Source organism: Hyposmocoma kahamanoa, unplaced genomic scaffold, assembly GCF_003589595.1.
Source record: "Hyposmocoma kahamanoa isolate Upper Pololo Valley unplaced genomic scaffold, ASM358959v1 65, whole genome shotgun sequence".
Lineage (NCBI taxonomy): Eukaryota > Metazoa > Arthropoda > Insecta > Lepidoptera > Cosmopterigidae > Hyposmocoma > Hyposmocoma kahamanoa.
The window spans coordinates 6,366,542-6,380,583 of NW_020653853.1; the positions used below are offsets into that span (position 1 = coordinate 6,366,542).

The following is a 14,042-nucleotide window of genomic DNA, read 5'->3' on the forward strand; positions in this document are numbered from 1 at the left end:
ACGAGCACTAAGCGAGTTTGCTCCAGGATTCCTAAACATCAGGTAACTAAGTCTAAATTTATTCAATTTGTAATCTAACTGTTTTTTCAATGGTTATTCAATAGGTTATGAATGACCATTTTAGGTTGAACCATGTTAGTTATCGATATTTTGTAAGGATTAATTGTTTATTTCCATAACTTATGATAATATATATTAACATATTTTTTTAATTTATTATATTTTTATTGTTATGTGGTTACTCCTTTTTCATAACTTTTATTTAATAACTATTCCAGGAATAGGATTTTATACCATCAAAATGTGCCTACTTAAAGTTTTTATTTCTGGTACAGTCAGTGTCAATAGTTTCCGTTGCAATTTTAGGCGTGCTTTGAATTTATGGGTATGAATGTCGTTTTTTTTACAAGTGCACATGTATTTGCAGCATTCTGAATATACAGAAAAAAATCAAGTTTCGATATTTTGGGTAACTTTGATAGTACTGATTATTTTTTTGCTGACTGTACATACATATTAAATACCTGTACACATACTTGCCACATGTATACATTAAGTTATGTATATTTACTCTTAAATCAGACAATACAGACCATTATCAAAGAAAAATGTTATTGCCAGAACATAAATTGCCTCGATAATTTGTTTATCTACTTTTATCATTCTCTATCTGTCTCCATGCTACAAACTTGTTCAGATAAAATAGTGAAGCGAGCCTTTTGATTGATTACTACAAAAACATATTTAGTGTACACCACTTTGTATAATGTTTGTTAAGTTGATAGTATTATAAGTGTCTGGTTAGACATTCTTTTGACCAGTTAATGCACAACCTTCATATATTCATATATTAAATCACACACCGGCTTCAACACTGGTACAATTCGAAAATGGCAAACGTTGTAAGTTATAAAGTGATAATTTAAACAACAGTAAAAGTGTTCCTCCAAGGAAGTACTACCACCTTACCTATTTCTGCTGCCAAACAGTATTAGCATTAAGGGTAATTTCAATTATAGGCACATGGGACTTATCAACTTATGTCTCAGGGTGACGGGCGCAGGGTCAGTGCCCCTCAGATCTTTGTGATTTGAAGCACTGAGGACTAGACTACTGACCTAGGAAGTCGAAGTTGGATTTTAAAGTAATTCTTGTGGTGCTTATCTATATCTATAGCACAGCATCTATACAATGTGGAACACTTTTTTCTGACCATTGGACTTTTGCTATGCTATAGCGCGTTTCACGAACGCGTGATTATATCGCTACACTTGCGATTTATAGGCGATTGCACCGATACAAACGCGCGATTGCATCGATGCAATCGCCTTTAAACCCCTAGTGTAGCGATGCAATCGCGCGTTTGTATCGATGCAGTCGCGCGCTTGCATCGCTGCTTAAAACCGCGGGCGCGTGTGTAAAGGTAAATGATTAGTGACTGCATCGCTGCTAAAAATCGCCGTGAGCAACCGCTCTAAAACTGAAACCAACGCAAATATTTGCTTAAACGAGTATATGGACTTGTCAACAAATGACACTCTGAAAGCGTTGGTATAGTCTGAATCAAATATCATAATCAACCGTTTTATGCGTCCCACTGCTGGGCACGGGTCTCCTTCCAGACGAGGGCTTAGGGCATAGTCCGCCACTCTTGCCCAGTGCGTTGTGGACTTCACACGTTTTCCGAGGGTTGTGAACGTGCAGGTTTCATCACGATGTTTTCCTTCGCCGAAAACCTCATGATAAATTTCAAATTAAATTTCGCACATAAATTCCGAGAAACTCAGAGGTGCAAGCCCACGACCCTCTGCTTGAGAGGCAGTAGGTCAAACCATTAGGCTACCACGGCATCAATATGCCAAATTGGCATCAAATATGCCAAATTATAATATTGAAAATCAAATCACTTATTTAGCTAACAACAAATGAGAACATGATAAGATTTAGCGTATTCCTAATGAATAAGAATCAAATTTTTTCTATGTAAATACTACGAGAATATTTAACAATTTTCGTCGCTTGTAGTAGAAGGCCTAATGTAGTTACAGATATTTTTTTATTGTGCAATGTTAACAGAATGTTGAGTGTTGTTTTAGAACTATGCCTAGTTTCGAGGCGTCAGTATTCTTTGTTTTTGATATAAACTGAAGTGACATACAGACAAACACCACCTTTACGGAACTCGGAAAAAATATTTTCCACTAACGCCGTCTTTTATTCTATTGTGCAATACTTAGTGAGACATCGTGACCTATATTCTTATACCTACCTTTCTCTAAGTATAGTTAAGTGCTCATAATCATAAATTTATACTAAATCGGTCGTAATCACGCAACTTACGTTTAATGTTGGGTCGTGGAAAAATATCCAAGTTTAATTTTTTTAATTTTTCGGAAAATTTACAATCCATTAACAATCATAGATTATTATTAATGCAATTACGACTGTCGTCCCATAGAAGGACGTCAGATTATTTATTCAAAGGTTCTTAGCAGTAGGGCTAGTACGACAGGCCGCGACTTGCGCGAGAGCGATTTAAAGCGCGATATACTGCTATTCTCGCGTAGAAATCCCGCACTTTATGTCGCTCTCACGCAAGTCGCGCCCTGTCGTGCTAGCCCTACAGGATTTAATGTTAGAGGATTAGCAAATGTTCGTCTTCCATTCAAATTTCTAGTCAACTGTTCAACACAGAACTGTTAACATTAATATATAGGTAGACAAGTACGGCAAATTAAATGGATTTATTATCATTAAAAATAGGTTCAAATTGAACATTTTCTGGTACTCGGAATCATAAGTTGAAACGAACTAATTTACGACTTTAAACTATTGTGGTACCATAAAAGCAGGATGTAGTTTCAATACTTCCAATTAACATTACGCCGACTGAATTTTTGCACCTGTTCTGTTTTTATTTTGTTTCTTGTTTCTTTTTAAGCACAAAATTGTTTTTTTTTCCAATTTTGTCTTAATTTTGTTTCTTTATAGTTTATTTTTCACATAATTCTGGGAGCATAATATTAGTAAATAAATATGGCTGTTTACAAAAATAATAGAAAATGACCAACAAATAAAGTTGGCGTAGTGTTCATTAGAGGTATCGGTTTGAACGACTGCAAGAAATAAATACAGCGTCTCTCGATCATTCACAATTAACTACTAATATCTCTGATGCATCGATATCTTCATTACAATTATTTTAATTATATGTCATCTACTACGGAATATCAATAAACGTACACAAGATTTGTGTGCAGCAAGTATGATGTAATAATAAAATATCAGCAGTGCTCGGAACTGAGGGAGTTAATTTACCTAAAGTGTGAACGTATTCTTAGTACAGATGTAGCAGCCGTATTGTATAAAGCGCCGTATTACATTACGGCTAGTCGGTTTGCAAAACGGCGCTGTTTTCTAATATGGCTACCTCATATTCAGCCGAATTGTTATCACGATACGTTCTACGAAGCGGCGGCCGTTTGGCTGTTTTGTTCACAGGGAAAATGTCACCATGACATTAAATTATAGATAGGTCAAATCTTGGTTGCGCACTCTATTCAGTAGGTTAAGTTAGTATATAAAAAGCAGACCAGAAGCGTATTTGTTTGCGTTACTTTTGTTCACCATTATTCATTATTTGCAGGCATATTTTTACTTTTTCCAATCCTAAAAGTAATATTGTTTGTACTTTATTGAGATTGTTGCTGTTTGGGACGAAATTTTTGTAGATACAATTAAGCGCCCTATTGTATTCCGGCGGCACATTTCTTAGCCGGTATGTGATACGCCACTTGCTATTACAATGCGGCGTACTTTTTTAGGCGAATTGCAATCCAGCTGAGTACGAGTTAGTCGTATTTGAAAACTGCGCCGTTTTACAAAGCGGCTAGCCGTAATGAAATACGGCGCTTTATACAATACGGCTGCGACATCGACATACCAATTTCGTCGTCAATACGTATAGTTTTTTTTACTGTTTATTTTCTAAACTTTCCCAAATATAGGTAGTCTCATGTCTAGTTTTTAAAATACTAAAGTATTTAAATACGTAAGTACATATAGAAACACAACTACCTAAACCTGCACGTTGAAGAAGGTTCACAACCCTCGGAAAACGTGTGAAGTCCCCAACCCGCATTGGGCCAGCGTGGCGGACTATGGCCTAAACCCTCGTCTGAAAGGAGACCCGTGACCAGCAGTGGGACCCATAAATGGGTTGATGATGATGATAATGAATATGTATATTCAAATATAATCATTAGTCAGTTCCGAGAAATCCCGGGATTTGTAGAAGGGACTGTCCACGTTATTCTTTAGTTATTAAGTCCCTCAATTCCAATCAATGAATATCAGTTAAATATCGTATTAGTGATGTATAACTGAATCCAGCTGAATCAACGTAAATTGAGCCTTGTATACCGCTTTATACTCGTACAAAATTTGTTGCTAAATTGGAGTTATTGAATATAGTAGCATAGAGGTCATTTGAAAATTGTCATGTGTAGTAGAAACGGTAATAATCGTTGTGTAATCTTCGTAATGCACCCGAGGTTGTTATGGTAAATTTAGTTAATCATCTGTGTATATGTAACTATGTATTTACCAATAACACACACATGAACGAGAACTATAAATAGAATGAGTATTATAAGAGTAGCGTTCATAATGATATTGTTGACAATATTTATCTTATATTTTTTATCATTATATCTCCGTTTTGTCGATTGCACGGCAGTGTTTTCTCAAATCCATACTTTAATCTTCTGATTAGGTGGTAGATTCTCGTCGATATAATAGTATAAAAACAAATCTTGAGTTAAAGCTAAATTTTATTTATTTCGTTGCCAAGGACACATCATCTACATCGGGTTACATTACGGTCATCGCTCTAATGCGACTTGACTGAAATATCTGTAGATCTCTACTCCCCTCCCTATTCGTCTAACGTCACCCAGCCGTCTCTCGCCCGTTTAGTACAGTTGCTTGCTTCATTTTGCCAAGTTTTATTGAAATCGATTAAAGGAAGGTGCGCAAAGTGGAATATTTTCTTTAAATTTAAATGGGACCAATACTGAGGTACCCTCTTTTCAACAAAAAACAGAATCATCAAAATCGGTTCACAAATGCGTAACATACAAAAAGAAAGATAAAAAATACAGTCGAATTAAGAACATCCTCCTTTTTTGAAGTCGGATAAAAATGTCTCAAATAATTCATTTTGTTTTTAAGGTTAATTTGAAATATTTTTTGCGGACTATACCAACGCCTTCCGAGAGTAATTTGTTAACAGTTTAGATATTTCGACCGTATTGTACTTGAAAAAGTAACTTATTTTGGAAAAATCACTGTAGAAAGTGCGTATCGATAGGAAAAGTGGCTTTACAAATATCGCGACCGGACAACCTTGATGCGTCACAAACACACTTGCATAAATATTCACTGGACATAAACTGTTGTTAAAGCAGTTATGTCATAACGTAGTTGCTGTAGTTAATAGTAATTTGTCTTATGATTGCGTGACTAGCAAACCGTAATTGTCGTTTGTTTACGGTTTTTTAGATGCGCGTTAAATCTTTACATCTACCTATGTAGGTACTGCGCGTGAGTTTCAACATAGGTAGAGGCTATCGTCCACAACATTTCATTTGTTTACATATGTAATAATACTTAAAATCAGCCAATTTTTTAGTAAATTAAAAATAAAATAATGTTTTGAAATAACTTTTGAAAGAATAGTTCAGAGTAGGGTAGCTTGTATTCAGTCAGCCGTGACTATGGGACTTATAAAAAGTGCGCGAAACGTTTATTTGTTTAAATTAAACCTTTATATATTCCGATTTTGAAGGGTAAGGGTGCTGGTGAAATTACAGGCACATGAGACTTATCAACTTATGTCTCCGGGTGATGGGCGCAGTGGCAGTGCCCATCAGATCTTTGCGATTTAAAGCTCTGAGTGGCACTGCAACGCTTATGGACAGACGTGTACTGCCCTGATAAGCTTACCACGAGGCACACGATTTGTTCGGCCCATCACTTGATATTATGAAAAAAAGAAACAACAAATGTACGCGATTTAGATCAGAGAAAAATAGTTTCATTTCTATTGGAGTTAGTGACTTCTATAATAAAGATCCAGAATCCACGCATCCGTTACGTCAACATATTTTTAAGTCCTTCGTAGATACAGATTATAGAACATATTTTATCAATCGTCGGCGTAGTTACATTTCTATTAGTTGTTAATCTATCTGCTACGATATTCGTTCAATATGAAACAAAACTAATACGTTGCTTCGTATCAAATAGACTTATCACATTTAGCATCAGCCAAATGGCATACTTGGCTCGTGTCACGTACGTTATTTTTTTTTATCTATTTTGTCAGTGTCCCAAAAATTTCACTTTTTTCAGTTCGTCACTTGTATTACTCTACTATTTGTTATGGACAAAACGATGTTATTAGTTCAGGAACGTAAACAGTATGGCGGCGTACATCAACAAATCGTAGTAGTTACTAGATTTATTTATGTTCTATGTTTAGTTGAATGACCTACCATCATCACCCTTTTAGATTAAACACAACAACACATTAGACATCCAACATTTTCTTAAAAGTGACTCCGTATATTTTACATATATAGTAACGATTTTTGTGACTGTACTTTGCCCTGCCGTAAATCAAGTAAATATTGGCTTGATTCCCAATACCACTTATCTATAAAGCCAAAGAAGTATCGATTTCGTGAACTTTGAACTGAACTGCTTGCGTAGATTATGAACACGTACCTAAGGCATTTCATTCGTCAATAGGAATACGGTTTTTACTAGACTAGTTAGTGAATTGTGACCTATTACTTCATTACTGATCTAGGAATGAAAATTCTCGGCCTTCTCTTTCGATATTGAAGTAGTTCCATTCAGAAACCTCTATGTGTTTAAGGTAAATTAATTTTCGTCCAAATTTTAAGTTAAGTATGTACATTAGTGTTGTAAGGGATGATATGTGTTTAACCGCTACATTTGGGTTTCTTTTATGTCTAGAAATAATTTCTCGTAGCCTGGCTCGTATTTTCTCCATTTGGTTCGATCGTGGTCAGACGGTCAAACAACGATTTCCAGTTCAAACCTCCGGACTGAGTGGAGAGAGAGTGGGATTTTATTTACTATTTCCTTTTCAATGCTTGTAAAGGGAATGGTTATTGACATTGACCTACCAATAAATGGACGTCGGGTTCGCGCTAAAAAGTGTCCGCATAGGGCGTTAAAATCGCATACAGAGCGTCAATCGCGCAACAGTCCTCATTTGTTCGAGTGACAGCGCGGTTGTCAATCATGCAGTACCATATAATAATAACTTGTAAAAATTACTGCAGTAAAGTGTAAAAACAGGATTTTGTATCATATTTTCACTAAACAAATATATTGTGTTATCATAGTTCTCATTTAAAAGTGTTATTTTGTACAGTTTTATCGTATTTAATTTATATATAAATGAATCGTAAATATAAATTACAAAAGCATACAAAATAATCAAATAGCTAACTGTCCTTTTTCTACACATTGCATGCGCAAAAGATGGGAAGATACCCATTACGTTAATTTCAAGAAGCTTATATAAACTTTTTGGTCATTTTAAATTGTTCGAACCACAAGCGATTGAAATATTTAGAACAAAGAAACTATAGAGTCGCTTGATTTTAATCTTATTTAAAAAAATATTTTTTATTAATGACGTTTAATTCGAGCGAAACGAAATAAAATGTCAAATGTATTTTTTTAGGAAGATTAAATAAATAAACTAAATCGGTTTTGGAATTAGGGTTTACGTTTAGTTGGAATATCAGTACATTTCTTATAGTACACGCTTATTTTCACATTTGTAGTAGGTAATATTTGTATGTTTGTATCTGCTCAACTCTTGATTATTTCTTTAAGTGAATTTGCACAAAATTCGACATAATAATATATGCATATAAAAATTAATTAATATTTACGATAGAGCCTACTCCATTACTCTTGTGTTCAAGTAATTTTCAGTCGGAGCTAAATATGGTGCATTTTGTTAAATTTCCAGTAGAAGCTGAATATGGTGTTTTTGGGTCCTTAAATTGTTGCAATCAAAATTAGGCAGTACTGCAATGACGTTACAATTTAAATTAAATGTTTTATTCCGTTTGTATAGGTTAACTTCGGACATTTTTATCGTGGTTTTTGTATTAGACCCGACGTCCATTTGTTGGTGGGTCAATGGTTATTGAGATTTACGGAGAACGGCAAATATTTAAGAGAGTAGTTACAGAAGTTGCATTACAAGTGCATACGGACTGCACACTTGCCGTACACCAGCTACCGTAGCCATGCACTGGTTGTTAGACCAACTGTATGATAGTTGGTAGTCGGTAACAGCATTCCAACTGCCATCGCAGTCACGTAGCACTCGAAATGCATCTTAGATTCGCGATTGTTTCATATGATACAGAGAAGACATTTTGTATTTTTTTCATTTACTTTTTGCACAGTCAATAGAACACCTAGCTTGATACTTTGGCCCGTGCTTATCGTAAGAAGTATAAAGTTAAATTTTAACGTTAAGTTTGTCTTGAACATGTACTTTGACTATGATAAAACAACACAAAAGCCGGTTAAACAATGACTTTATTATAATTATTAATACACGCAAAACAATGACTATTATTATTATTAATACCCGCAAAATAGTCGCCTTGACGTCGAGTTGCGGAAACTAACCCGTTGCACCAATAGCAAATACCAATAATACAAAGATCGAACACTTAGAAAAAATTCCTTCGATCCGGTCAGATTCGAACCGACATCTTCTAGCAAACCGTGGCAGACGCTATACCAACTAAGCCACGGAACGAACCAGCGGACCTCAAGAATTTTTCCATGTGCTTGTTTGTCGTATTTTTTTTTTCAACGACTGCCGTAGCACCATCTATGAGAAATCTATCCAAGTATTTCGTATGTGATAAAGTATTTCGTATGTGTGTAATTACTTTATTACAAGAAAATACAATAAGTAGTTAGTTGGTGATTGCTTAGTCAGAGATTTTCCTTGTATCTGAAACTTAACTAGAAAATGTGTATGTACTTATGTGTACCTACAGCTTTTGCACTTGTTAAATTTCACGTAAGAACTACATAAATACAAAAATATGTGAAATTGGCGACGTTATTTTAGTCGTTGAAGAAGGAATCTCTTTGAAGCTCTTTGTAAATTGTTCATTTGTAATCTGCCCTTGACATTAATTCTGAAATGTTCGAATGTATATCAGTGACAGTCGAGAAAAATATATAATTAGTCACTCTGTACTCTCGTTTGTAGTGAAGACTAAACTTAGTCGTTAGTACTTTTCTCTAAATGCCAAGGCTGAATTAAAAATACTCATAGTCCAATCCCACTTGCATTGCTCGTTTGGCCGCTATTGATTATCCAGATTTCTCCAAGGCTTGTAGACAATTTACAACAAACGACAAGACACACATATCTAGACATTTGTTTTACATCACAACATTACATCTAACTTCCAGTCTCATTATATCATCGGAAATTACCTTAGCTTTGAGATGCCGCTAGCGTCGTAGAAAACATCTTCTGTGCAAAGATCTCTTTTAATTAAAAAATCAATCTGTTGCCATTTTAAAATAATTGAATATTTTTAGCGAAAAAGAGGTAAAAGTTGCTAACTTTTTTGTAAAAAGGAAATATACGAAAACGGTCATTTGATTTTTGTTTTTAAGTTTTGACACTACATGTGGACTACATTGCTAGCGCCGATTTGTTATTGAAATTTTATTGTTTACAGCACAATTTATAGCTATTCACAATTCATAGCTAACTAACAATTCATAGCTACCCACAGAACCAAAAAATAGTCAAAGATGAAAAATTTGTTAAAGGACTAAATAAGTAAGGCGGTTTATATGCCTTATCAGACCTATTATCAGACCTAATAATATCATAACAATTACAAATAGCTGGTGCCTTACTACCTGCAAGCTAATTGTCTACAAATTGTCTGCTTTAGTTGCATAAACACAAGAGGTTTAAATAATAAAGATATAATCACAACGTGGTATTTATCTTTTGATAAAATAATATTTATCGGGCTTAAGAGGCCTGTTCTGGACATCAAAATCAACAACTTTATATCAACGACTTTCTAAATATAATACGCATTTCGATTTGTGTCTAATCGTATTTCGGACTATATTATATAACCCAGGATAGTTTTGTAAAAAAATAGTATTGGTTTACGAATTTTTTTATAAACAACAACATGCTGTTCCTTTCAAAGACACAATAAGCTTCTTGAGTTTAGACAGCTGAAAACCTAATTAATAATTACTGAAATTAAATAATAACTTATGGTATGTGGTTATTATTAAGGTATTGCACATGTCGGTATTTTGTTTCATGAAAATACTTAGAAGATAATAAGTTATAATATATAATCAATTATATTTGTTGTTTCTTTTGGATGCTAGGTTTAAGAGAAAGTAAGAATGTTTTGTTTAGTCTTGATTGTACGAATCAGACTAAAGAGAATTTTTAATTTGTTATTTATGTGACTGATAACTGATAACTAATATATGTCTACAATTTTTAACCGACTTCAAAAAAAGGATGAGGTTCTCAATTCGACTGTATGTTTTTTTTTTTTTTGGATGTATTTTACGCCATAACTCCGGTATTTGAGAACCGATTTTCATGTTTCTTTTTTTTTGTTGGAAAGAGTACCCTCCATAGTGGTCCCATTTCATTTTGAAGAAAATCATCCACCATGAACATTCATTTTTATACATAGCGCCTAAATTTTACTTAGGAGCAATTATTTTAGTGGTTGGTTCGGTCATCGCTGCTAAATGTCGCCGTGACTCTTTTTTTGTTTGGTTGGTTGAATTTCGAAAAATTCGTTCTTAGTATACTTACACTATATGTATAAATGTAACATTCTTTCAAGTTTTGGACTGCCTCTCTCTCCTCCGGACTCCTTTGTATTATATATACTAAATATTTGCTCAAACAAAGCTGGGTTTCATATTAAATTCCATCCAGACATACATAACGTCAAAACACAATGGCGTCGCATTTTCCTTCGTCCTTTATAAACCGTGAGATCCACATATTTCTATCTAATAGTTAGTTCAAACACACCCATTTATATAACAGCGACCTTGATCAATGTCATTTCATTACAATAACTTCATACATCTTCTGGCCTAACAGGCAACGAGGCCATCTATAAGTAGAGTCAAAACAATTGTTCAAGTTTCAGGCAGTAGGGAACTACATTCCTTTGACAGCTATAAAATTACAATTCATAAAATAATAACACAATATACTTAGTTTTGTCTAAAATGAATGCATAATTTTTACTAATAAGAAATGCTTGCGTAATCGAAATAATTTTTAGCTGAACTTCTATGAACACGATAATCAACGTTACATATTATTATAAGTACCTACTTAGGCATTTGCTTGGCATTGGAACGCACGGTCCTTGTTAATAATGGACAATATTGATGGGGTGACAACTTAGAGTGGTTACACAGACGTTTGTATCGCGACACTTGCGATTTATAGACGATTGCATTGATGCAATCGCTTATGTTAAATCACTAAGAACGTGAATCGCTAATGCGCCGCGTTTGCATCGGTGTTGTATCGCTGCTTAAGTCGCACGTGTGTGTAAAGGTCAAGTCACACTGAAAGAGTAAAGGCGCGCAGCGACCGGAGAAGCTAGCACGGTGCCTCTTTGAACTAGTCGTTACAAGTCTGGCGCAGCTTCGCGGCTGCTCGCGGTGCCGTACTACACATTTTATCACTTCTTTCTTTCTATCAAAGGTACTCTTCCGACCGCTACTCTTTCAGTGTGACTTAACCTTCATTATCGACACTTAATCGCGTTAAACCGGTCAGAAAAGGCTTTATGCTCATGTAATAAAAGCGGAAAAGACTTTGTGCCTTTCGCATCTGCGGTCAAAGTGGAAGCGAAACGTCTTTTTCGCTCTTATTACATGGGCATAAAGGTTTTAGTGACCGGCTTAATACGATTCAGTATCGATAAGTGTGGTAACTCCCCAAAGGTAGATGACTAGCGCCTACAACACTATTGAATCGCTGCAGACGCTGCTATAGGTCGCCGTGTGAAACCGTTCTCATCAAAAGCAACAACTTTTCGAAGTCTTAAGTTTTCGCCATTAGTACACATTGGAAACGAAACTATTTTTTCAGATCTAATTAGTCTAAATAGCCTTTTGTTTTTTCAAATCAACCAATGTTTCAGGGTCCCATAGTCGTGGTTGACTGACAAAAGCTTTAGTTTAGATGTCTTAAAAAAGACAAAAATATCATTACGTTCCATATCACACAATTTTTAATTTTGTATGAAAGACTAAAATTGATTTCGGGAATTACTTGAAAAACAATTTAATCGTTGTGACCTAAGCGTTAATACTTTGGAATACTGTCTATTTAGGAGACTATCTATACATTTTATAATAATAATAATAAATTTCTTTATTTCGGACTAAGTCCATAAGGGTTAGTAATACAACACTTAAAAATAGAGTTAGTATTACAAATTGCTTATTTTACAATTTATTATTGTAGGCCACAAAACCAATGTGCATCCTAGACCAGTGATCTAGGAAGCCACCCTGTACACGGTTTGCAATTATACTCAGGAATATACAATTATTTTACTTCGAATTTTTTGTTATGACTTTTTTCAAGTATCCTCTGCAGAGTATCATCCCACGTTCGAGGAAAATGTGGCATACGTAGCCTCTGACAAAAACACGTTATTCTAATTTTTCATTATACCAGAGTACCTTATCAGTTTAATTTAAGCACATATTGGATTCATTATTCTGCGGGGCTTCTGTACTCGAGTGTTTTTCCATTGTTTCAATATAAAAGTAACACTCGCCTGTCAGCGTTATCGATTAACAAGTCACAATTTCTCCGCGAGACATTGGTCTATTTTTATTGTGGAAGGTCTTCTGACGTTTGGTGCACAAACCTAAGAACTGTCTTAACATATCATTTACTTTACGTTGCGAACTGCGAAGTTCCTTTAATAAGTGGATTAAGGACATAGTCCAGCCTGGGCAAATACGGGTTGAGGACTTTAAAGGTCTTCCAAGAGTTCAATAAACCATATCCGACAAGCAAGTTCCATTACGATGTTTTCCTTCTCTATTAACACGTGAAAATGTGTAAACTAAATCTCACATGACTCTAAAAGACTCAGTGGTGTATGTGTATGCTGCGTATCGAATCTGGGATCTACATGGGAAGACGCATCATCGCGTAGGTATGTCTAATTATTAGTGACTTGAACACAAAGCCTGTACAGATTTGGCGATTTATCGGTCAGATTTCTACTCAACATACGTATCATTTATCATATTATATAGAACCAAGACTCACGCGACAAGGCACTAAAATTGCATCATAAGCATAGAAATGAAAATCTCCAACGAATACCAGTATGACAATAAATAGAACACAGTAGGTTCCAATATCAAACATTTTTCTTGTAAATTATTCATAGAATGTTAAGGCAAATTGATTTCATTCGTTGGGAATGTCCATGCAGTTTTATGGCCCACTTGTACCTACTTTATATTTGTGTTTATCGAGATCTAAAACGTTATGAATATTTACATCGAGGCAGAAAGGTAGCTGTACCTTTCTGCCTCGAATTGCGAACACGAGTCCTTCAATGCGTTAAAGGTATATTACGCCCATAATTGCAGTATTATTTATCTTCCACTTCCCATCCCTTGTGTAAAGCATTTTCAGTGTTGCTTGATAGAATTAGGTTTGCAAATTGCATTGATATTTTGGATATAAATTATTGACCGCGTCTCATTATCCTACGCAAAAACAGACGCAGTCAAGTGACGCCGCCAGAAATATTTGATGTAAATTCTCTTTTTAAACACGAATCACGTGTTCGAAAACGTGGCTATCTCTTGACGCACTATCGCCAACTGCTTATATTCAT

At 34.9% G+C, this 14,042-nt stretch overlaps 1 protein-coding gene across 1 annotated transcript in view; it reads left to right on the forward strand.

Annotated features, from left to right (window-relative positions):
• LOC113231508 (mitochondrial carrier protein Rim2) overlaps window positions 1–14,042 on the forward strand; it is a 28,640-nt gene that overhangs the window by 5,217 nt on the left and 9,381 nt on the right. Inside the window, exon 2 of the mRNA XM_026465833.1 lies at window positions 6–42. Within this exon, the coding sequence (XP_026321618.1) occupies window positions 6–42 (37 nt within the window). The remainder of the gene's footprint in view (window positions 1–5; window positions 43–14,042) is intronic.